This window comes from Scyliorhinus torazame, chromosome 1, assembly GCF_047496885.1.
Source record: "Scyliorhinus torazame isolate Kashiwa2021f chromosome 1, sScyTor2.1, whole genome shotgun sequence".
In the NCBI taxonomy this organism is placed as follows: Eukaryota; Metazoa; Chordata; class Chondrichthyes; order Carcharhiniformes; family Scyliorhinidae; genus Scyliorhinus; species Scyliorhinus torazame.
In genome coordinates this window covers 107,683,848-107,707,915 of record NC_092707.1, presented here as the reverse complement: position 1 = coordinate 107,707,915, position 24,068 = coordinate 107,683,848, and the positions used below count along the sequence as shown (strand labels likewise).

The following is a 24,068-nucleotide window of genomic DNA, read 5'->3' as shown; positions in this document are numbered from 1 at the left end:
GAAGCCATTCATCTTGGTGATGGGAAGATCAATGGTAGGAATTTCAGCTCAATGTCAAACAGTGTTCTTCAGGTGCTTCAGCCTCAGTGGCCAGCAAGAGAGAGAGATGGCATCAGTCTTCCAGCTGATTTACACAGGAAAGCTGGAGTGGGGAAGGGAAAATAGTACTCTGACACTATACAGCAACGAAGAGGGGTTGAACATTTTTCAGAGGGGTGAAGGAAAGTTTGAATCCAAGCAAAAATAATGCTTTGTAGATATTTGACACAAGGAGATTCCTCAGCTGCTTTCAAGTCTATTAAAAACGTTCAGCTTAGTGAATTAGCAAAACGGAGAGGGAAGAACAAACGGTACATTACTGGCACCAAATCATTGCGGAAAATAGCTCAGGAGTATTTATCCTTTGTGTAACAGGAAGCTTTGAAAGGAGGCTGGGGCTGTAGGGAAACAAAGTTTGGGTGTTCCCAGCAATTTGCACACATCTCAAAGCTAACAGACACCAATAGGATTTAGGATTTAACACTAATGAGGGAACAGCATGAGTGAGGTTTTATACAGCAGAAACATTTCTTTCTAAGCTCCATGCCAGACAGCCTTGGCAAGCAGGGCAGCAGAATTCCAACTCCTGAACATTTAATTGACATCTATCAGTACTTCCAGTTCTCCACATCACGAGTAGAGTCGGGTTTCAAATTTGCTCACGTAAAACGAATCTTCGTTACAGAACCAACCCAAGGTATGATTTTTAAGTTCAGTTGTGGAAGAAATATGCTCAAACATTACAGACATAACACACTGAACTTCGACTCCTGATTTAGCATGTACTCAGATTAGAGAATTGGAAAGTGGTGTTTCACAGGGATTGGTAATGAGACAATTATTGCTCACGATTGACATGAATGATTTAAACTTGGGAAACTGAAGCTCAGCTTCAGCTTGGAAGGTGACACCAAATTGTTTGGAGTACTTTGTACGAACGAAGATGGCAAAATACAAGAATCTAATAAACTCACAGAATGGGCATATCAATGGCAAATTTATTTATTTAAAAAAAAACATTTTATTGGAGGCATTTTCAAATACACACAGAACAAAGAAGAAAAAAACCAGAAAAACCAACCAAGGCAACAGCAATCAAAACACCCTTACACACCCCTCAACCACCCCCCCGCCCCCCCCCCCCCCCCCCCCCCCCCCGCCCACTGTCACCCTGGCGCCAGACCCCTTTTTTAACTTTAACCCAACCAGAACTGAAAAAACAAATGCTCCCCTGCCCCCCCACCACTGACTACTCAATACTCCTTAAGGAGTCATTGAACAGCTGCCACCTTGAGGTGAACACCTCCTCTGCCCCCCTCATGGCGAACTTGGTTTTCTCCAAGTGCAGGAACTCTGCCAAATCACTCACCCACACCCCTATGCTCAGCGGCTCAGAGTCCCAAAAGCCCCCCAAAATTAGACTCCGCGGGTTATCAGGGGGGCAAAGGCCAATACATCGGCCTCTCTCCCCACCTGCACTCCTGGACCCTCCAAATATTGCCACCTCCAGATTCAGAGCCCCAAGAATATTTGACATTATATCTGCAAATCCTGTCCAAAACCCCCTCAACCTTGGACATGTCCAAAACATATGAACATGGTTCGCCTGCCTCCCCACACCTATCCTCCACTTCTGGAAAGAACAGACTCAGCCTGTCACTATCATGTCGGTCCTGTGTACCACCTTCAGTCTCAGGACGCATTAACCTCACTCCTCTTCTTCCCCCACCCCCCCCACAAAGTCTCACTCTATACTGCAACCCCCAGCGACGCCCCCCCCTCCCATTTACGCCCAACCTCCTCTATTAGGTCTGTCTGTCTCTCTCTCTCTATTTCTCCATCTGATACCACCCCTGAAACCTGTGCATCTAACCCCGCCAGAGCAAACCTAGGATTGTCGCAGATCGGTGCCCACAAGGACATGTCTTCCATTCTAAAATGCTGAGGACATTGTTTCCACACCCTCACCGGTGAGAACGGAAGGGGCGTCAGCAATAATGCCCTAAAGCTGGTCCTATTACACGAGGCCGCCTCCATCCACCCCACACCGACTGCTCCTCGACCCCACATTTCTAACCATTGCAATGTTTGCTGTCCATTAATAGTTTTGCACGGCCTCACCCACCCACACAAATCTCAAAATCATCCCATTAACCTTCCTCAAAAAAACACTTGGGCACAAAGATCGGGAGGTTTGGAAACACAAACCACAACTTTGGCAACAGTCACCGTTACTGTCTGGACCTGACCAGCCAACGACAATGGCAGCACATCCTACCTCTTAAAAGTCTGCTTTCATTCCCTCCACCAACTGCACCAAATTCAACTTATGCAGCTGAGGCCAACACCACAACCCTTGTATCTCAAGATAACGAAAACTCGCCCCTACCAACCAAAGCGGTAGCCCCCCAGCCCCCCCAAACTCCTCTCCTGTCCCCAGGCATTAATTGGGAATATAAAATTTTTCCCCATGCTGATGGATCCAAAATATACAGTAAATCATCCGTGTACCCCCCCCCCCCCCCCCCCCCCCGGCGAGACCGAGCGGCATTGTCAAGGACTTAATCGCCAAGGTAAAGGGCAGCAGAGAGGGCGGACACCGCTGCCTCATCCCCCGATGCAACACAATCCCGTTCGTCTGAACACGTGCTTAGGCGCCTCATACACCCATCAGCTCCATGTTCACCGTCCTACATTGACCCCGGGTCACGTAAACACCTTGATTTTAATTTTCAAATCTTTTCATGCCCTCACTCCTCCATATCTCTGTACCCTCCTCCAGCGTCACCACTCTCAATTGCGCTGCTCATCTAATTCTGATCTTTTGAGCATTCCAATTTCAATTGCTTCACCACTGGTTGTCATGCTCTCAATTGGCTCAGCCAATTTCCCCCCTAAACCTCTTGTCACTTTGGTCAAAGAGGTCAATTTTAAGGAGTGTGTCTTAACTAAGCGAGGTAGAGGCAGAGAGGTTTAGGGAGGTCGAAGACGGCACAGTGGTTAGCACTACTGCCTCACAACATCAGAGACCTGGCTTCAATTTCAGCCGTGGGTGACTGTCTGCGGGGGCTTGCATTTTCTCCCCGTTTTTGCATGGGTTTCCTCCGGGTGCGCCAGTTTCCACCCACAGTCCAAAGAGTCGGTTCAGACATGGTGGTCCGAATGGCCTCCTTCTACACTGTAGGAATTCTATGATTCAGGATCCATGCAGCTGAAGGCACAGCAACTATGAATGATTTCAAAGGGAAATTAGATTGCTCTGCAGACTGCCACCATGGACACAAGGCTGGGTGGCATACCTTGGTGCTGTAATGACTGATTGTATAGAACCTTGATTGGATCAAACTTGTGGAGTACATTTTACAGTTGTGATCTCCATATTATAAAAAAAAGGAGCGTCTTTGGAGAAGGTAAAAGAAATTTATGGGGAAGGTATGACAACTGAGAGGTCACCCAAATGTTGGAGTGTTAAAAATCAGGGCTGCTCAAGGAGGTCAGAATTAGAGGAGCACAGATATTGCAGAAGGCTGCAGAGCTGGAACAGTGAGGCCATAGTGGGATTTGAAAACAAGGTTGAGAATTTTTAAATCAAGGTGCAGCCAGTGAGGGCGGCAGAGTTAGTCAGCACCGGGGGAATGGATGATCGGGACTTGGTGCTAGTGAGGAGAAGCAAAGCAGAGCTTTGGACGAGCACAGGTTTATGTAATGTGGGAAATATTTGAAATTGTCAATTCTAGAGAGTTAATGAAAGCATTTTTGGGTTGCAGCAAGTGACAAACTGAGGTAGGGGTGAAATTGTGTGATGTTATGGAGGGGGACGTAGGGTGGGAAGAAGCTCATGGTGCACATTAACACCAACACGGACCTGATGTTAGATCTGTTTGCGGTATTAATATTGATACTACAATTAGAATGGATCTGCCTGGTCTTCATGGGATGGATTATTGGTCACATGGGGCCAATGTTTTATAGCTGAGGAGCCCCCCCCTCCACAACCACAAAGAACATGTCAAACCGGTTGGTGGCAAAAGACCATGGCAACAGGATTATGTGTGTCTTTCAACATCCTCACATGCAGCAGTAACAACTTACCCGTGGTGTGGTGAGGTGCATAGCTAAATTGAAGAGATAGTATTCAAAGGGATCTAGTTATGCAGGTTAAGGATTTCAAACAAGTCTACTTAAAAAAAGAAGCAACTCTGGTTTATACTATGAACGTTGAAGAGCAAAACCCATCACTCAAACATGTTTCACACAATGAAGAGCACGGCCTGCACATCACTGCCATGTTTAATTTAATAATCGACTCCTAGTTCTCAAGAAGCAGAGATTGTCTTTTAAAGAAACATTATTCTTTTTACTAAGAACATATTATTCACCATTAAACCAAAATGCTTCAATTGCCTTGAGGGGACAGGTCAGGTTAGGTGTATTTACACTCAAATGTGAAAACAATAAAGCAGATCTGCCAAACAGAGATGAAGAATCAAAATCATCTTCAACAGCCTATTTTTAACCTTCTTACGCCTTCCACCAGGGGCCCTGACATCCTCACTGGAATTTGGCTCCAGTGGGCACCAGCCACACTCCAGGTGACCACTTCCCATTTACAAACCTGAGACTGCAGTGTTTCTGGAAACCCGAGGGCCTGCTTCCACAAATCAAAGGCAAGGAACAAGTTGATAAAGCTGCTAAAGCATAAAAGATACTTGGCTTTACGAAAGAGGTATTGAGTATAAATGCAAGCAGCTTATGCTGAACCGTTGTAATACCATCAGACAAAGACAACATAGTTTTGTGAAAGGAAAATTATGTTTGACAAATTAGAGTTCTTGGAGGATGTAACAAGCAGAGTAGATAAAGGGGAACCAGTAGATGTATTTGGTTTTCCAAAGGGCATTCTATATGGTGCCAAATAAAAGATTACGACACAAGACAAGAGCTCATGGTGTTGGGGCCGATATATTAGTATGGATAGAGGATTGGTCAACTAACAGGCAAGAGTCATTTTCAGGTTGGCAAACTGTAACAAGTGGAGAGTCACAGAACAGTGCTGGGGCCTCAACTATTTATGATCTATAACTTGGATGAAGGGCACATTTCAGACTATTGATACCAATTAGCACCCAGTTCAAATTATTGCACTCAGCATACATCAGGGATCAAAGCTAGGGTTTTCAGGTCTGTGTAGCTCATCAATACACGGCCGTAAAACACTGTCACTATCTAAACAGCCATTCTGGAATCTGAAACAACTCTCCTTTTGGCAGCTCAGGATGGGTGCATTGGTGCCCAAGAGCTGGGACATAAGGCAGTGGGTCATCAGCAAAAGCTCAGAGCTGCAGGTACATTTTCAAACATTCTGACTAGGATTCAAATAATTATTTCTGAAAGCATAGGACGGTGTGAAAATGTCCTTATTAAACCAGCGTAAATACCACTAATAAAGTGCGCTGAAGCCAGCTATTCACACGATCCCAAAGTATAAATATCCTGCAACACAAACCGTCAGAAGGGAAGTAACTGGTATCAGTGCAATACTGTTAAAGCAGAGGCTTCAGCTCCACACACAATCCAGTGAAAGGATACTGAGCGAGAGACTGAGATTGGCCAGGCCTGAGGGAGGAAACTGCAGCTTGTTATGATAAAGTGGAAAATCGGGTAGGATGCCTTCTTGGATTGAAGCCTTCACAGGGCCCTGAATTATAAAAATACAAACAAGACTAATTAGTAAACATGGAGCGTCTCAGGGCAGTGCTAAACTCTAAATAGTTTACATGTTTATTCTTTACACAAACAAGCTTCTGCAACAGGAACCTTGACTTCACAGAAATTAGATACACAAAAATGTCGATCAGATTAGAGATATCTCTGCAAGCGAAGATGAAGTCACTAGGGTAGTGATGAGGGAGTTCGAGTCGATCTTGTCTATTAAAGGTTTTCTGAGTTCAGATAAGTTAACCTGTACTCAGTTGCTTCACAAAGTAGAATAGTGTGGTGTCAGTAAAGATTTGAAATGCTGGATTTGGAATTTGCTCCAATACCACATCTAAAAAAACTTGTATTGTATTAACAGACAAAGGTTTATTTTGAATTCTGTCAGAAGATCATCAAGGACAGAACAGGGCGACTAACGGACACTGCAGTGCAGATTCATACTGATTCTCAGGTTATGCCAAAGCTCCGAATTAATATTTTGCTTCACTGTATATTCCCATTGATGATATTTATGTTCCAGGTGAGAGGTGCTCAGTGCTGAACAGTAGGAATAAATGGGACGTTGAGCAATTGTTCTCTTCACAGAGTCTTTGGAGCAAAATGCCAGCTGATGCCGACTGTCTACCTTTGAGAGGGAGCAGGATTGGTTCGCGACAAGGACAGAGATAGAACATAGAACATACAGTGCAGAAGGAGACCATTCGGCCTATCGAGTCTACACCGACCCACTTAAGCCCTCACTTCCACCCTATCCCCGTAACCCAATAACCCCTCCTAAACCTTTTGAACACAAAGGGCAATTTAGCCCCCATCATATAGATCACATCATATAGAAGGTCAGTGTCTTTATCGAGAACAACCTGCCCATGTGATCCCATGGACTGGTTTCAATTGGCTCAGCAGGAAGAAGATTTCCCCAGAATGACTTTTCCCTTGCGCTCTGGTTTTTGTTGCCTCTCTGTGCAGATTACACAGCTGTGAAGGTGGATGGTGGGTGAGTGGTTGGGGTGTGGACCAGCCCAGCCGGTCTTTTCCCGCCCATTAATTTCCCCTGGTGCCTGCCCTCATCATTCAAAGTCTGGACTGCAGTTGTTATAGGCTGTTCAAATGTGGGCACGGTATAAATGGGGCAAGATTGTCCAGCCCAATCCCGTCTTAAAAATTAATTTTTAGAATATGCTGCCATCACAGACCTAGGTGCTTTAAAGTGGCGGTGGTGATTGAACTTTCTTCTTGTGCTGCTGCACTCAGCGAACCATAGAATTGCTGCAATGTAGAAGGAAGCCATTCAGACCATCATCTTTGCACCAATCCTCTGAAAGAGCTCACTATCTATGCCCACTTCCCTGCCATATCCCCATAACCCCACCTAACCTGCACATCTTTGGACACTAAGGGGCAATTTAGTATGGCCAATCCACCTAATCCGCACATCTTTGGACTGTGGGAGGAAGCTGGAGTACCCGGAGGACACCCATGCAGACCTGGGGAGAAAGTGCAGACTCTAATGCCAAAATTAATCCAAGACCCTGGCGCTGTGAGGCAGCACTGCTAACCACTGTGCCACTCCTCATGATGATGGTGCTCCCATTGATGGCATTAAGTAAAGCGTTCCCAGATTTTGACCTGATAGCGATGATGGATAACTTCATGTTGTGTCCATACAAGCACACTTCCCAAAGGAATAGCCGGTCAGGAGCAGAGCTGCTCTTCCTCAGCCCAGATTTACTGCTTGGCACAAAGTTCAGTTGATCGTTTGGTAGAACCTGGAACCTCTTGGTCTTCAGAGCTCACCTAAACTACACATTCTTATTCTGTAATGTGCATCATTCTGCCTGACATGGTAACTATATAATCATTTAAAATGTCATAATGCGTTTAAAATGTTAACAATCTGCATCTCAACACAATACGAGTCAGCACAAGTATTCACTGTAGTTCTGCATACTTACAGGAAGATAGGAGATTGGGAATTCATATTTATAATCTTCAGCCTGCAGTTTATAAACTAGCTTCATCATCGAGCCACTGCTAAATACAAGAAAAAAAAAAGGAATTTTCATTCATGTCAAAAAGGCAATGAGGTGATGGAGAGTTAAAATAAATAACTTGCACGAATGGAGCCGGGAGCTTGCTGTGCGCCATTAGCTGCTGTGCTTCCTACACGACGGCGTGAACACACTTCATAGGCTAGAAAACACGTCAAGCTGTCCAGTGGTGGGAAAAAGCACTCTACAAATGCACATCTTTCTCTTTTCTCCAGTGCCCATCACATCCATTGGAAATCTGAAATGTTTCACAGTTAAATATCATGAAGTGGCATTACTGCTGCATTGTAGGGGAGCAGCAGTCAGTTTGTGCAGAACAAACTCCACAAACAGCAATGAGATAAATAACCAGTAAAATATTTGAATGACATTGCTAAACTGCAAACACTGCCCAAAAGAGACAGTTGTACATCAGCAGCCAAATATTTAAATAGGGCTCAGATCACAGTATCAACAAATTCATATCCAGAACAGGGGGCCCTGTCAAAGACCCAGGACAGGGGGCCCTGTCAAAGACCCAGGGCAGGGGGTTCTGTCAAAGACCCAGGGCAGGGGGCACTGTCAAAGACCCAGGGCAGGGGACCCTGTCAAAGACCCAGGACAGGGGGTTCTGTCAAAGACCCAGGGCAGGGGACCCTGTCAAAGACCCAGGGCAGGGGACCCTGTCAAAGACCCAGGGCAGGGGACCCTGTCAAAGACCCAGGGCAGGGGACCCTGTCAAAGACCCAGGGCAGGGGACCCTGTCAAAGACCCAGGGCAGGGGACCCTGTCAAAGACCCAGGGCAGGGGACCCTGTCAAAGACCCAGGGCAGGGGACCCTGTCAAAGACCCAGGGCAGGGGACCCTGTCAAAGACCCAGGGCAGGGGGTTCTGTCAAAGACCCAGGGCAGGGGGTTCTGTCAAAGACCCAGGGCAGGGGGTTCTGTCAAAGACCCAGGGCAGGGGGCACTGTCAAAGACCCAGGGCAGGGGGCCCTGTCAAAGACCCAGGGCAGGGGGTTCTTTCAAAGACCCAGGGCAGGGGGCGCTGTCAAAGACCCAGGGCAGGGGACCCTGTCAAAGACCCAGGACAGGGGACCCTGTCAAAGACCCAGGGCAGGGGACCCTGTCAAAGACCCAGGGCAGGGGACCCTGTCAAAGACCCAGGGCAGGGGACCCTGTCAAAGACCCAGGACAGGGGGCCCTGTCAAAGACCCAGGACAGGGGGCCCTGTCAAAGACCCAGGACAGGGGGCCCTGTCAAAGACCCAGGACAGGGGGGCCTGTCAAAGACGCAGGACAGGGGGGCCTGTCAAAGACGCAGGACAGGGGGGCCTGTCAAAGACCCAGGACATGGGGTTCTGTCAAAGGCCCAGGACAGGGAGCCCGGTCAAAGACCCAGGACAGGGGGTTCTGTCAAAGACCCAGGACAGGGGGTTCTGTCAAAGACCCAGGACAGGGGGTTCTGTCAAAGACCCAGGACAGGGGGGCCTGTCAAAGACGCAGGACAGGGGGGCCTGTCAAAGACCCAGGACATGGGGTTCTGTCAAAGGCCCAGGACAGGGAGCCCGGTCAAAGACCCAGGACAGGAGGTTCTGTCAAAGACCCAGGACAGGGGGTTCTGTCAAAGACCCAGGACAGGGGGTTCTGTCAAAGACCCAGGACAGGGGGTTCTGTCAAAGACCCAGGACAGGGGGCCCTGTCAAAGACCCAGGACAGGGGGCCCTGTCAAAGACCCAGGACTGGGGGTCCTGTCAAAGACCCAGGACTGGGGGCCCTGTCAAAGACCCAGGACAGGGGACCCTGTCAAAGACCCAGGACAGGGGACCCTGTCAAAGACCCAGGACAGGGGGCACTGTCAAAGACCGAGGACAGGGGGCCCTGTCAAAGACCCAGGACTGGGGGCACTGTCAAAGACCCAATGCAGGGGCCCTGTCAAAGACCCAGGACTGGGGTCCCTGTCAAAGACCCAGGACAGGGGACCCTGTCAAAGACCCTGGACTGGGGGCCCTGTCAAAGACCCAGGACTGGGGGCACTGTCAAAGACCCAGGACAGGGGGCCCTGTCAAAGACCGAGGACAGGGGGCACTGTCAAAGACCCAGGGCAGGGGGTTCTGTCAAAGACCCAGGGCAGGGGGCCCTGTCAAAGACCCAGGGCAGGGGGTTCTGTCAAAGACCCAGGACACGGGGTTCTGTCAAAGACCGAGGACAGGGGGCCCTGTCAAAGACCCAGGGCAGGGGGTTCTGTCAAAGACCCAGGACAGGGGGCACTGTCAAAGACCCAGGGCAGGGGGCACTGTCAAAGACCCAGGGCAGGGGGTTCTGTCAAAGGCCCAGGACAGGGGGCCCTGTCAAAGACCCAGGACAGGGGGTTCTGTCAAAGACCCAGGACAGGGGGTTCTGTCAAAGACCCAGGACAGGGGGTTCTGTCAAAGACCCAGGACAGGGGGTTCTGTCAAAGACCCAGGACAGGGGGTTCTGTCAAAGACCCAGGACAGGGGGCCCTGCCAAAGACCCAGGACAGGGGGCCCTGTCAAAGACCCAGGACAGGGAATTCTCCCAAAGATGCGCAAGGTTCAGTTTTTGTTCTTCAGCAAATGCCAATATTTTGAGGGCAGAATGGATTGGAATAAAACTAATTTTATACCAATGTGTCAGAAGCTACCCAAGTGAATATCCCTGACAGACAAATGTGCTTGAAAATTCTGTCTCATAGGGGTACATGTTTGAGATGCATAAAGTTATGAGGGGCATAGATAGAGTGGACAGGAAGAAGCCGTTCCCCTTGGTGAAAGGATCAATGAACAGAGGACATAGATTTAAGGTAACGGGCAGGTTTCGAGGGGATGTGAGGAAAACCTTTTCACCCAGAGGGTGGTGGGAGTTTGAAATTTGCTGCCTTGAAATGGTGGTGGAGGCAGAAATCCTCACATTTAGAGAGTATTTAGATGTGCATTTGTGATGCCAAGGCTGACAAGGCTATGGGCCAAGTGCTGGGAGATGGGATTAAAATAGTTTAGTAGTTGTTTTTGACTGGCACAGATGTGATGGGCCAAATGGCCTTTTCTGTGCTATAGACCTCTATGACTCCAAGGTTGCAGGTACAGCATGAGAAGCTTATATACAGTTTGTCTTATAAAGGGGAATGTATAACACAAATAAGGTTGGTGTGACTTTAAAATGGGGCCTGAGTTACAGATACACCCTGGCCCCCACACACACGACGGGAGAAATATTCTGCACCTGACTGGATGGAGGGGTGAATGATTCATAACCATCACCAGGTTCCCATCATACTAACACACTGTGAATGCAAGGGAGGTTAATAAGGTCTATGATTAATTGTTTCCGTACTCCAGGGGCAACGGGCAGGATGGTAGCATAGTGGTTAGCATAGTTGCTTCACAGCTCCAGGGTCCCAAGTTCGATTCCCGGCTTGGGTCACTGTCTGTGCGGAGTCTGCACGTCCTCCTCGTCTCTGCATGGGTTTCCTCCGGGTGCTCCGGTTTCCTCCCACAGACCAAAGATATGCAGGTTAGGTGGATTGGCCAGGATAAATTGCCCTTAGTGTCCAAAAAAGGTCAGGTGGGGTTATGGGGATAGGGTGGAGGTGTGGGGATAGGGTGGCGGTGTGGGGTTAGGGTGGCGGTGTGGGGTTAGGGTGGAGGTGTGGGGATAGGGTGGAGGTGTGGGGATAGGGTGGAGGTGTGGGGATAGGGTGGAGGTGTGGGGATAGGGTGGAGGTGTGGGGATAGGGTGGAGGTGTGGGGATAGGGTGGAGGTGTGGGGATAGGGTGGAGGTGTGGGGATAGGGTGGAGGTGTGGGGATAGGGTGGAGGTGTGGGGATAGGGTGGAGGTGTGGGGATAGGGTGGAGGTGTGGGGATAGGGTGGAGGTGTGGGGATAGGGTGGAGGTGTGGGGTTAGGGTGGAGGTGTGGGGTTAGGGTGGAGGTGTGGGGTTAGGGTGGAGGTGTGGGGATAGGGTGGAGGTGTGGGGATAGGGTGGAGGTGTGGGGATAGGGTGGAGGTGTGGGGATAGGGTGGAGGTGTGGGGATAGGGTGGAGGTGTGGGGATAGGGTGGAGGTGTGGGGGTGGAGGTGAGGGGATAGGGTGGAGGTGTGGGGATAGGGTGGAGGTGTGGGGATAGGGTGGAGGTGTGGGGATAGGGTGGAGGTGTGGGGATAGGGTGGAGGTGTGGGGATAGGGTGGGTGCTCTTTCCAAGGGCCGGTGCAGACTCGATGGGTCGAATGGCCTCCTTCAGCACTGTAAATTCAATGAAATTGTCTATGAAATGAAATTAACACAATGTATTTGAAAGCTGGGCTTGTCTCAATGATCAAATTATTGGGAACAAACTACTCAGTAACTTACTGTGACTGAGAAAGCCAATCAGATTAGTCTGATGAGCGTCTCCTGCTCCTCAGATGCCGAATGACCTGCTGTGGGTTCCCCTGTGATTGTGTGTGTTTAATGTGGAGTCTGCACGGGTTTTCTCCGGGTGCTCCGGTTTCCTCCCACAGTCCAAAGATGTGCAGGTTAGGTGAATTGTTAAATTGCCCCTTAAGTGTCCAAAAAGATTAGGTTGTGTTACTGGATTACGGGGTTAGGGTGGAGGCGTGGGCTTAAGTAGGGCGCTTTTTCCAAGGGCCGGTGCAGACTCGATTGGCCGAATTGTCTCCTTCTACATTGTAAATGATATGCTTCTATAACTGACAGAAAGCAGAGGGTCGGGATAAATGGGTCCTTCTCTGGTTGGCGAACTGTAACTAGTGGGGTGCCGCAGGGGTCAGTCCTCGGTCCTCAACTGTTCACAATCTATATAATTGCAAGCAGGGACAGGGTGTAACATAGCAACATTTACAGATGATACTAAAATAGGTGGTAGAGCAGGCAGTGAAGAGGAAATAAAAGATTTTATAGCTAGATAGAGATAGGCTAGGAGAATGGGCCAACATTTGGCAGATGCATTTAATGTAGTTAAGTGTGAGGTTATCCATTTTGGGCGAAAATATAGAAAGGCAAATTATTATCTAAATGGAAGGCAGATTCAAAATGCATCTGGGCAGAGGATCTGGGTGTCTTTGTTCATGAATCACGGAAAGTCGGTATGCAGATACAGCATGTAATTAAAAAGGCAAATAGAGTATTAGCGTTTATTGCAAAAGGACTGGAGTATAAAAGTAGAGACGGGTTGTTGTAATTGTATACAGTGTTGGTGAGACCACATCTGGAGTAGTGTGACAAGTTTTAGTCTCCTTACTTGAGGAAGGATGTGGTGGCATGGGGAGGAAGGGCGGAACTGGCCTGGGGCAAGGACACTGCATCCCTCCCCCATACTGCCCCACCCCCTCCCCAGTCTTTCATACCTGCCACACTATGGGGTGTGGGCCCTGGGTGTTACTAACAGCGGGTATGGTCCATGGGATGGAGGATGATGACAACCTGCTCTGTTCCGCATCATATGCTACTGCCCAACTCCTGGGCACTCTCCATTGTTCACCTGGGTGAACCCTGCATGCGAGCTGGCCATTCCATCACATGGTCCCATCGGTTATCAGGGGTGACGATGGTGGGGACGGTTGGGGGAGGGGTGCGGGGAGCCTGGGCTACCCACAACGTTCTCCCCCTCCCCCCACTGGCCAGCCCATCCCTCATACCCATCTGACAGAGCACCAAGACGGTTGTACAGTGGTAACAGGTGTACAAATATTTACAGATACGTGCCCTAGCCCCTATACCTAAACTGAACCTGCACCCGTGTCAACTTAACTGGTGTCTAACTTTCTGGCCTTCCTGGCCCGAACGCTATGTCTAGGTGGATCCCCAGACAGTACTGCAGAGTGGAGGCGGCCTATGATTCCCACCCTGTCCCTGTTGGCGGGCGTCTTATGGGGCGACCGGGCCTGGATGGGCCCGGCTGCTGCTCGGGTGTCCCAGGTGGCATGGTGCCGCCCTGTTCCTCCCACCTGGGAGTCCGAGGTGCTGCGGTGTTCCGGCACCTCCCCAGCAGGAGTCACCGGCACGGGCCCCATCACCTCCTCCAAGGGACGGAGGTGCAATTGGAGCCATCTCCTGAAGCTCCCCTGCCACCTGGCCCTGCCAGTCCTGGAGGCCCGCTCTGGTCTCCCGCTGCCATGAGCACAAGGAGTGGACCATATCCCCCTGACACTGCGCCACATCACCCACTGGCTGTGCCACCACCCTCTGGGCCTGGGTCACCTCCATCTGCGCCTGTGCCACATCAGCCAGCGCCTGGGCCATGCCACCAATGTTCTCAACTCTAGAGACACCGCTGCAATGTCCAGGTGGCTGTAGCACATGGTTGCCTGAGAGACGGTAACCTTGCCAAGGGCCTCGGTCAGTGCCTGAACAGAGTGCCCCAAGCCTGGGGCACTCTGATCCATAGCCAAAACTCTCGCCCCCAATAATGCCTCCATCGCGGATGCCACCCGTGCAGTGTTGGCCTGGGTGGCACGCATTGTCGGCACCCCCTCCTGCTGCACACGGTTGGACTCCTCCACCTGTGCCTGCAGGTGCTGGATGCTCGGCAACAACTCCTCATATAGTCCCTGGCTCTGCGACTGCATCTCCATGGTCGATGGGACTATCCGTTCCAGAAGCCCAAAACCAGCCTGGACGGCAGCTGGTTCCTGTGGTCTGCCTGCCCTTTTGACTGTCCACACTTCGGGTGTTCCTACCTCCACCTGTTGTATTGGATCACTGTGTGGTGCGCACCAGAGAGTGTCCCAGGAGCCTCTTCACTAAAGTGCCCAACCGAGGTGAGTGCCTCTGGGGTGGCGGAGGGTGTTGGAGACAGCTGTGATGGAAAGTCAGTGACATACTCTGACTCATGCTCCGTAGTCTCCTGAGTTGCGGGCAGAGTGGTGCCATCCGAACTGCTCAGCTCACTGGGGGTCTCTGGTTGTGGCACTGGCTGGGGGCGGGAGTGCCTACGCACCCTGGCCGCCCTGAGGTCGTGCACTTTTTTGCGGCACTGCTGCCCGGTCTGGACAATGTTGCCCATGGTGCTGGCCGCCTCTGCCAACTGCGCCCAGGCAAAGCGAACAGCAGCGCTGGCAGTCTCCTTCTCGGGCAGAGGTACAGGGTCATCCTCTCCTCCTCCACTGTGTTTAGGAGGGTCTCCAACTCGGCGTCCGTGAACCTTGCGGCTGCTCTCCTCGCTGCCATCTTGTTGGCTGGTATGGTGTGGGGGGAATGAAGTGTGTATATGTGGCTGTAGCTTGATAACCTTAAGTGTCAATCACGAAACCGGCACCATTTCTTATGAAAATCGATTGTGTTCCGTGTGGCGCTGGTGCTAGCCCCTTAACGGTAGCGGAATCGGAATCAGGTGTGGCGCCAGTTTTGCTGTTGAGAACGTCCATGAATTCTGCGTCGGCGTCAGCACTTAGCCTCAGAAACGGAGAATACAGCCCCCTGGCTTTGAGAAAGTCACTGCAGATGTGAGAGCTTTTCTTTATTCGTGGCTTTGGTCTGCGTGTTGTCTTCAGAAATAAAAGTTAACACAGCATTATATCAAAGACTCTGTCCACCTTGCTTCACCATCAGACACTCCCAGGTCAGGCAGAGCCATGTTAAATAGTGCGAAGGTTCGCCTTTAGAAAACAAGCCATTCTGTGGTGCTTCTGAGCAAGAACGACAGTGTAGGTACTTCAGTGCTGTAGTTCAGTTGGCTGGACAGCTGGTTTGTGATGCAGAGCGAGGCCAACAGCGCAGGTTCAATTCCCATACCAGCTGAGAGCATACGTTAAGGCCCCGCCTTCTGAACCTTGCCCTTGTCTGAAGTGTGATGATCATCAGGTTAACTCACCACCTGTCAGCTCTCCCCCCCCAGAAGGGGAAAGCAGCCTATGGTCACCTGTGACCATGGCGACTTTACTTGCAGCCCCAAGGAGTGGAGGCCAGCCGCAGTTTTTATTACATAGCATTCTTACAGACATTAAATGGAGAAGACATTCACTTAATCTGTGTGGGGCTGAAAGGACATTGGTGAAGGAGGGATGATTTGGCAAGTCAGAGGCAAGAGTTGCGCTCAAACCGCACAGAGATCACAAGCCGAGAGCGCTGCTGCTTTAACATCCTTTAAAAAAAAATTAGAATGCCCAATTATTTATTTTCCAATTAAGGGGCAATTTAGCCTGGTCAATCCAACCTGCACATCTTTGGGTTGTGGGGGTGAAACACACACAGACACAGGGAGAATGTGCAAACTCCACATGGACAGTGACCCGGGGCCAGTATCAAACCTAGGACCTCGGCGCCTTGAGGTACTAACCACTGAGCCACCGTGCCGACCCTGCTTTAACCTCCTGATGGAGTCAGGCATCACTAACCAAGCAGCTAGAGAAATAGACAGTATGCAACAAGGTTAACTACTTTAATTCCGGCTCCTGGGATTTAAAACCCAGCTCTATCCTTTCCCGTCCAGAAGAAATCGAGATGCCTACCTGGGATCCAAGAAATCAACCACTGCAGTGTATTCGGTTGGACTTGTGCGAGCCTGCAAATACCGCATGTTCCAACCAGGAACACTGCCATCCTGGTTACCAAACACACTCTCCATCAGCCAAGGGAAAATCAAATGGAGCTCCTGGAAACAAATATAATAATAATCACCTTTACTAGTGTCACAAGTTGGCTTACATTAACACTGCAATGAAGTTACTGTGAAAGTCCCCTAGTCACCACATTTCGGATCCTGTTCCGAGTACACAGAGGGAGAATTCAGAATGTCCAACTCACCTAACAAGCACGTCTTTTGGGACTTGTGGGAGGAAGCCGGAGCACCCGGAGGAAACCCACGCAGACACGGGGAAAACGTGCAGACTCCGCACAGACAGTGACCCGAGCTGGGAATTGAACCTGGGTCCCTTGTACTATGGAGGAATAGTGCTAACCACTGTGCTACCGTGCCACCCATATAAAGCAGGTTCACAAAGCAGCTCAATAGCTAAATGTTGTTAAAGAGGCTAAAAGCATACTGTAAAATAAAAGGGTTTCCCTGAAATGCACAAGAACATTACAGATGGGAGCAGGAGGCGGCCATTTGGCCTGTCGGACCTACACCACCATTCAGCAGTATCATGGCTAATCTTCGACATCAACTCCTCAGCACCATCCTCACATTGTTAATGCCCAAAAATCTTCTTAATAATAATAACCATTTGTTGTCACAAGTATGAAGCCCCGAGTCACCACATTCCAGCGCCTGTTCGGGTAAGCTGGCACGGGAATTGAACCCACGCTGCTGGCCTTGATCTACATCACAAACCAGCAGTCTAGCCCACTGAGCTAAACCAGCTCAGTTATCGTTAATGGCCAAAAATCTGTCAAGTCTCTGTTTTGAATATGCTCAGAAGCTCAGCATCCAAAGCTCTTGGAGTTAGCGAATTTCAAGGATTCACAACACATTTGGGCGAAGAGATTTCTCATCTGCCTTAAAATAGTTAACCCCTCATTCCGAGACCATTCCTCCAGTGTTGGGGGCTCAGGTTATCCACTTTCTTTCCCATTGGTTCTCAGCAAGGGCAGCAAAGAGGGTACTACATAGAAACAAGAAGCAGAAGTAGGCAATTCAGCTCCTCGGGCCTACTCCGCCATTCAATCAGATCATGGGTGATTGCTTCCTGGTTTCATGTCCACCTCCCTGCCTGTTCCCCATATCCCTTTAACCCGTTTTAAAATCAGAAATATATCTATCTCCTTCTTGAAACAATTAATGATTCAGATTCCACCGCACTATGGGGCAGTGAGTTCCATAAATTCACCACCCTCTGCGAGTAGTTCCTCCTCATCTCAAGTTCTAAATCTATCACCTCTCAACCGATTTCTGTGACCTGTCATTCTAGATTGCCCCAAAAGGGGGAACATTTGGTGTACGTTTACTTCATCAATACATTTTAGTATTTTATATACCTCCATCGGTTTCCCCTCATCCTGCTAAACTCCAGCAAATAGAAGCCTAAACTGTTGAATCTCTTCTCATACTTCAATCCTTTCAACATCAGAATCAATCTGGCGAATCTCCTCTGAACTGCCTCCAATGCCACCACATCCTTATCCAAACATGGGAGACCAAATCTGGACACAATACTGCAGGTGTGGTCTCACCAACATCCTATACAATTGCAACACTTCTCTACAACTGACTGCGCATTCCAGGAAGTGCGCTTATGACCTGTGAGGGAAGAGGAAGCATGGATCAGGTCCAGCTATTTCCCCATGGTGGACATTATAAACAAAAGTACTGTAAAACTCATGTTAGTCATTGCAAGTTGGCATTAAAACAAAACAAGGTAAACACAGTGGCTTCATACCTTGGGAGAATAATCGTCTACCACTTTGGACAATTCGTAACATCTCTGAAACAGAGGCTTGTTCGCACCATCTGCTTTAAGAAGAGCCTGTAAAAAGAAAACATTTGATTTCTTTACTTGCTGAAAAAGATGAGTCATGAATATCACCAGAAACTGGAGGGTTAAAAAGCCCAGTGAGTGAGAAATTCAGTTTGTAAGATGTTTCAAAAGGACCAAAGAGCAGAAAAGAAATTAATTCCAGGAAGTTACAACACAACGAAGCAAAGAGCTTTGGGTACGAGTAAAGCCAAATTAGATGTCATGGACTAGAATTGCAGAACGCACACAACGGAAGGCCATTCAGCCCACAAAGTCTGTGCTGGCTCTCTGCAGGAGCAACACAGCTTTCTCTGGGCCCAGTTTTATTTTTCTGGAATGGAAACAGAAAGTGCTGTAAAAGCACAGGGGCCTGGCAGCATCTGTGGAGAGAGAAACAGAGTTGATGCGCTGAGTCGTAGCGCACTCATTATGACCAGCCTGGCATCACCATCGCTCTGATCCTGGAGATCACATCTGGCCCTCCCTCAGAATTTCCCCACTACCCTCCCAGCTACTTCACACAAGCGCATTTCCAACATAGAATTTCTGCAGTGCTGGCCATTCAGTCCATCAAGTCTGTACCGATCCTCTGAAAGAGCACCCTATCCCCGTGACACCATTACGCCTTCTATCCTGCACATCTTTGAACAACAAGCAGCAATTTAACATGGCCAATCCACCTAACCGGGGTATCTTTGGACTGTGGGAGGAAAGCCATATAGACACGAGTAGAATGTGCAAATTGTTGCCCAAGGCTGGAATCGGACCCGGGTCCCTGAAGCCCTCCTTCCCATCCTGGTCACTGCCCTGCCTGTTAACTCACTCTCTCTGCACACAGATGTTGCCATGCCTGTTGGTTGTTGCTCTATTGGATTTCAGATTTCCAGCACTCCCAGTGTTTTGATATTTAAAGTCTTACAACACCAGGTTAAAGTCCAAAAGGTTCGTTTCGAATCACTAGCTTTCAGAGCGCAGCTCCTTCCTCAGGTGATTCACCTGTTGGACTTTAACCTGGTGTTGTAAGACCTCTTACTGTGCTCACCCCAGTCCAACGCCGGCATCTCCACATCATTGATAGTGAAAGCCAGTTGACAATGGGGACGAATGGTTTAAAGTGGGGGTGAGGAAGGAGGGTTTAAGTAAGGTGAGCAGGCTCACCAACAGGTAGCTGGGCTGCTGCATGGGCAAGGCCGCCATGTTTTCCCCACAGGGCTTGGCCCGTAAGCGGCCGCACAACTTCCCCAGCGGCGCCTGCCAGAACCAAGAGCCGCTCGCCAGCTTCAATCCGCCGCGCCGCGCCGCGCCGCCACCCGTCATCAAACTGCGACGCCAACAACGTCAGGTGCCACAGGCTAGGGAGGGCCCGGATTGGAGGAGAGGGAGAATGACGCTGCGCTGCTGGTTGGAGGAGAGGCGATCTGAGAGCGAGGTTGTGATTGGGGAAGAGGGAGTGGGTGTGATTGGAGTTTCTGATTGGAGAAGAGGGAAAGAGAGCCCGAACGAGCCGACCGGTGATTGGCTCGCGCTGGGAGGGAGCCGGCTGCTGATTGGGTCGCGCTGGGACGGAGCCGCCGATTGGACCGCGCTGGGAGGGAGCCGGCCGATGATTGGACGGCGCTGGGATGAAGCCGCTGATTGGACCGCGATGGGAGGAGGCCGCCGATTGGACCCCACTGGGAGATAGCCGGCCGTTGATTGGTCCGAGCTGGGAGGGAGCCGCTGATTGGATTGATCTTGTTTACGGGGTGCTACTGATTGGCTGAAGCTGGGTTGAGGCGAGTCGAGCCTCTGATTGGGTGGGTAAAGCGCGGGCTCGGGGAGAGTGGGAGTGAGGTGATGGCATTGAGTCTGCCTAAGGCCGCCTGGCAGCGCGGTAACTACAGACTGGAGCAGAGTGCGGGGAGGCCAGTGTTGAGTCTGCCTCAGGCTACCTGGCAGCGCGGTAACTACAGACTGGAGCAGAGTGCGGGGAGGCCAGTGTAGTCGAGCTGAGGTAGAGAGTGTTGATCGGAGTGTCTCGAGGTGACCTGCGGTAATGAGTATAGGCAATGGGTGCTGGACTGTGTTTCCTGGCAGCGTAGAGTCTCCCAAAGAGCTGACAACTCAGAAAGCACCATGGACACGGAGCAGGTAGAAACACCGTATACACCACACATACAGCAAAGTCAGCAGGGGGAATGCCCATCTTTGGACAAAAAACATTGATGGTGGCTCAAAAGAAAATGTAATTTAAAAAAATGTTGTTAATAGGCATGTTAGACTTTACAAGTAATTGATTTTGCATTTAATTTGAAGAAGTAAAATACAAGTCTTAGTCATAGAGTTTTATAGCACATTGTGTCTGTGCTGCCATCAAGTACCTATACTCTAATCTCATTTTTCAGCACTTGGTCCGTAGTCTTGTGTGCTGTGGTGTTTCAAGTGCTCATCTAAATGCTTCTTAAATGTTGTGAGGGTTCCCACCTCCACCACCCTTATGGCAATGAGTTCTGAATCTCCTGCCAATTGCTTTAAATCTATGCCCCCCTGGTTATTGACCCCTCCATGAAGGGGCAAAGTTACTTCCTATTTAACCTATCTATGTCCCTCATAATTTTACACACCTCAATTGGGTCCCTCAGCCCTCTGCTCAAAGAAAACCAACCTCTGCCTAACCAGCCTCATTGTAGCTGAAATACTCCAGGCCATGCAACGTCCTGGTGAATCTTCGCTGCGCCCTCGCTAATGCAATCACATCCTTCCTATAGTGTGACGACCAGAATTACACACTTACTCTAGGTGTGGCCTAATGAGTCTTTTTTTACAGCTCTATCATAACCTCCCTGCTCTTATATTCTGTGTTTAGCCGCCTTATTTACCTGTCCTGCTGCCTTACGGGGTCTATAGGCATGCACATCAAGGTTCCTCTGTACTCCATAGTGCCCTACTGTTCATTGTGTATTCCCATGCCTTGTTGGTGCCCTCAAAATTTATCATCTCACTTTTCAGGGTTAAATTCCATTTGCCACTGTTCTGTCCACCTAACTATGTCGTCCTGTAATCTAAGGCATTTCTCCTCGCTATTTGCCACGCCACCAGTTTCTGTGTCATCTGCAAACCTACTGATAATACCCTGCACATTCACGTCTAGATCGTTAATGTACACTACAAACAGCAAGAGACCCAGCACCGATCCCTGCGGTACACCACTGGACACAGGTTTCAAGTCACAAAAATGACCATCATCCATCACTCCTGCCACAAAGCCAACTTTTGATCTAATTTGTGAAATGGGCTGTTACGTTCTTGATCAGTCTCCCATGTGTGACCTTGTCAAAAGCCTTACTGAAGTCCATGTTGACTACATCAATTTCACTACTCGCACCCACACACCCAGTCATCTCATTGAAAAATTAAATCAAATTTACTGGACACAATCTCCCGACTGCTTGATTAATCCTTGCCTCTCCAAGTGGAGATTAATTTTGTGCCTCCGAAGTTTTTCCAATAATTTCCTGACCACTGGTGTTAGATTCACTGGCCTGTAATTATCTGGTTTATCCCTACTTCCCTTCTTGAATAATGGTACCACATTACCTGTCCTCTGGCACCTCTCCTGTGTCCAGGAGAGGATTGGAAAATTAACGTCCGAGGCCCTGCAATCTCCTCTCCTCACACAGCAGCCTGGGATATATCTCGTCTGGGCTTTATTTCAATATTTAACTGGCCAACCACATTATCATCTGAGTTTGTCAATAGTTAGCCACATCTAAGGCTGACTTCAGCACTTCAATTCACAAGCACAGTCCACTGTCTTTAGACCCAGTTTATGAACATTGCAATGCAATCGATCCTGTCATAGGGACACTTCTCCACCCCTCCTGGTTCAAGCTGACAATTATCTCCTTATTCTCACCCCCCTTCTCCTTTAAACCTGTCACTCTTCACCCGCCTCCACCCCATCCAAACCGGAATTTATCTTCCTCCAGCCAAATGGCAGTTTTATTCACCCCAACTTTCACAATGCAGAGCCACCCAATAATATCTAAAATGCTTCATTCTCCACTACCCTCATAACCTTCCTTTTCCCTTCCTACTCCCATCCTGGCATTGATTTCTTCTCCATTTGAACTCAGCAGTTTTCTCAGTCCCTGCCTTCAGTTTTGCTCATTCATTCACTGATGGCTTTGTTCAGCTGGGGTGGAAGTGGCGATTCTATCCAGAACAGGTGATCCTGGCAATGTCTGTGTGAGGGTAAGTTCCAATAGAATGGTGTTGGAGCAGCTGGTGATATTTGACTCATGCATTGGTGTTCTGTAATACATTGTTGACAATGTATTTAATCAGTTTTAAAAAAAACCCACTTATCTCAGGGACTCAATGGTCCGAGAGCAAGAATTTGTCTCATCAGTATTTTGTGCGCAATGGGAACTTTTAGCCCTGTTACTACACTGAGGATCAACCAATCAATGGCTGAACAGGATTTGGATTTATTTCATGAATCAAGATCTCAGAAACAACAGCACCATGATCCCATGGACAGCAGGAGGATAGGGTCCTATGTTGGATTTAGTTGATGGTTAGCATACCAGTAGAATTTCCATCTATACTATAACCTTTTGCTTTGGAAGATTGAAAAACGTTTTGAACTGTCTGAAAGGATGACTGTCGTGCCTCGGTGAAGAACGTGTAATATATGATATGAGTCGATCTGTCAGGGAAGTCTTTATTAGTTTTTCTGAGGTGTCTTGCAGGAACTCTCTAAGTTCATGATGGACTCGCAAAGATACCATAGAATCCGTGAGGATGCTCCAGCTGACTCAACAAGCGGGCAGATCAAATGCAACACCCAGTTACACGACCATATAACCTCTGTGCTCTTTTCATTCAGGTGCACTAGCAAGTGAACATGGCTCAAATGGTTCTTTTGGCCAAAGTTAGATTTAGAACTTGACTACAGTCCAAACACTAGAAATGTTGCACCTTGTATTCTCACGAAGGTTTTGATCAAGTGTTTGTTGAAATTTACTTCCATCTGATTTAAGTGTTTATAAAGCCACAACAGCACCTTGAACATTAATAGCTCACGGCACTTCCTTCATGGCAATCATTGCACATTCATTCTCGCATTTTTCAGGTCCCCGACTGTCTGAACTGGAGAATCAACTTTGACGAAAGCGGAGGACCAGCATGGTTGTAGGTGTGAGGTGACTGAAGATTTTAGCAGGTCTCCAATAAAGGGAGTGACTTTTTAAATCCCTTAAAGTTCAACTTGCAAAATGCAAGTTGCTGTACAATACCATTATGATGGGCCAGCATATCTAACTTGTTACCATTTCTTGTCTGACTCAGGGCGGTTATTCACTTCTCCATTAGTAAGCGTTTTCATCTCTGCTTTCAAATGTCGTGAAACGTGACTTAGTCGGAATTAGCAACAGAATTCTTGGGGAGGCGGATGTTGATGGAGGAATTGAGGTGAATAAACAGGGTTTTGAATAACGGTGGATGCAGTGTGTTTGCACCCTTGGACTACAGAGCACCCACACTTATTGATTTGAATGTCGTATCGCTTGTCGTGTTCTCCCATCAGCTTCTGAAATAGTAACTATTCTCAGCTATGGACTTCGGAGGCTCTTGTCTGGACAGAGAAATGCCATCGATCTTCCTCGAAGATTTCAATACGCGCTCTATGCTTTCCTGAAGGCCCAACAGTAATATACACCAAGTGATTTAAACAAACATCCACTTGTGTGGTTATTCAAATTGTAGATTTTTTTTTTGCTTATTTCATCACTGAACTGAAACATTCCTTCTCATTCTTACTTGTCTGCTGTGTTTGTTTGTTATTTACAGCACAGAAGGAGGCCATTTGGCCCATCGTGTCTTCAG

General features: G+C 48.8%; 1 protein-coding gene and 1 long non-coding RNA gene across 9 annotated transcripts in view; one reads left to right on the top strand and one right to left on the bottom strand.

Moving 5' to 3' along the window:
- Positions 1-19,530, bottom strand: part of smpd4 (sphingomyelin phosphodiesterase 4) — an 85,114-nt gene extending 65,584 nt beyond the window's left edge. For 5 of the 8 annotated variants that reach the window (XM_072499426.1, XM_072499493.1, XM_072499463.1 and 2 more), the window contains exons 1-6: positions 19,359-19,530; positions 18,123-18,209; positions 16,254-16,396; positions 7,710-7,788; positions 5,629-5,737; positions 4,132-4,184 (exon numbers count right to left, since the gene is read on the bottom strand). In XM_072499426.1, coding sequence (XP_072355527.1) covers positions 4,132-4,184; positions 5,629-5,737; positions 7,710-7,788; positions 16,254-16,396; positions 18,123-18,209; positions 19,359-19,517 — 630 coding nt within the window. In that variant the 5' untranslated portion in view covers positions 19,518-19,530. The remainder of the gene's footprint in view (positions 1-4,131; positions 4,185-5,628; positions 5,738-7,709; positions 7,789-16,253; positions 16,397-18,122; positions 18,210-19,358) is intronic. The other 3 variants (XM_072499434.1, XM_072499454.1, XM_072499483.1) reach the window with 1 other exon arrangement.
- Positions 19,531-20,028: 498 nt separating this feature from the next.
- Positions 20,029-23,682, top strand: LOC140429604 (uncharacterized). The gene is made up of 2 exons (XR_011949135.1): positions 20,029-20,330; positions 23,317-23,682. It is a non-coding gene; the product is annotated as an uncharacterized lncRNA (long non-coding RNA).
- The last annotated feature ends 386 nt before the right edge of the window (positions 23,683-24,068 follow it).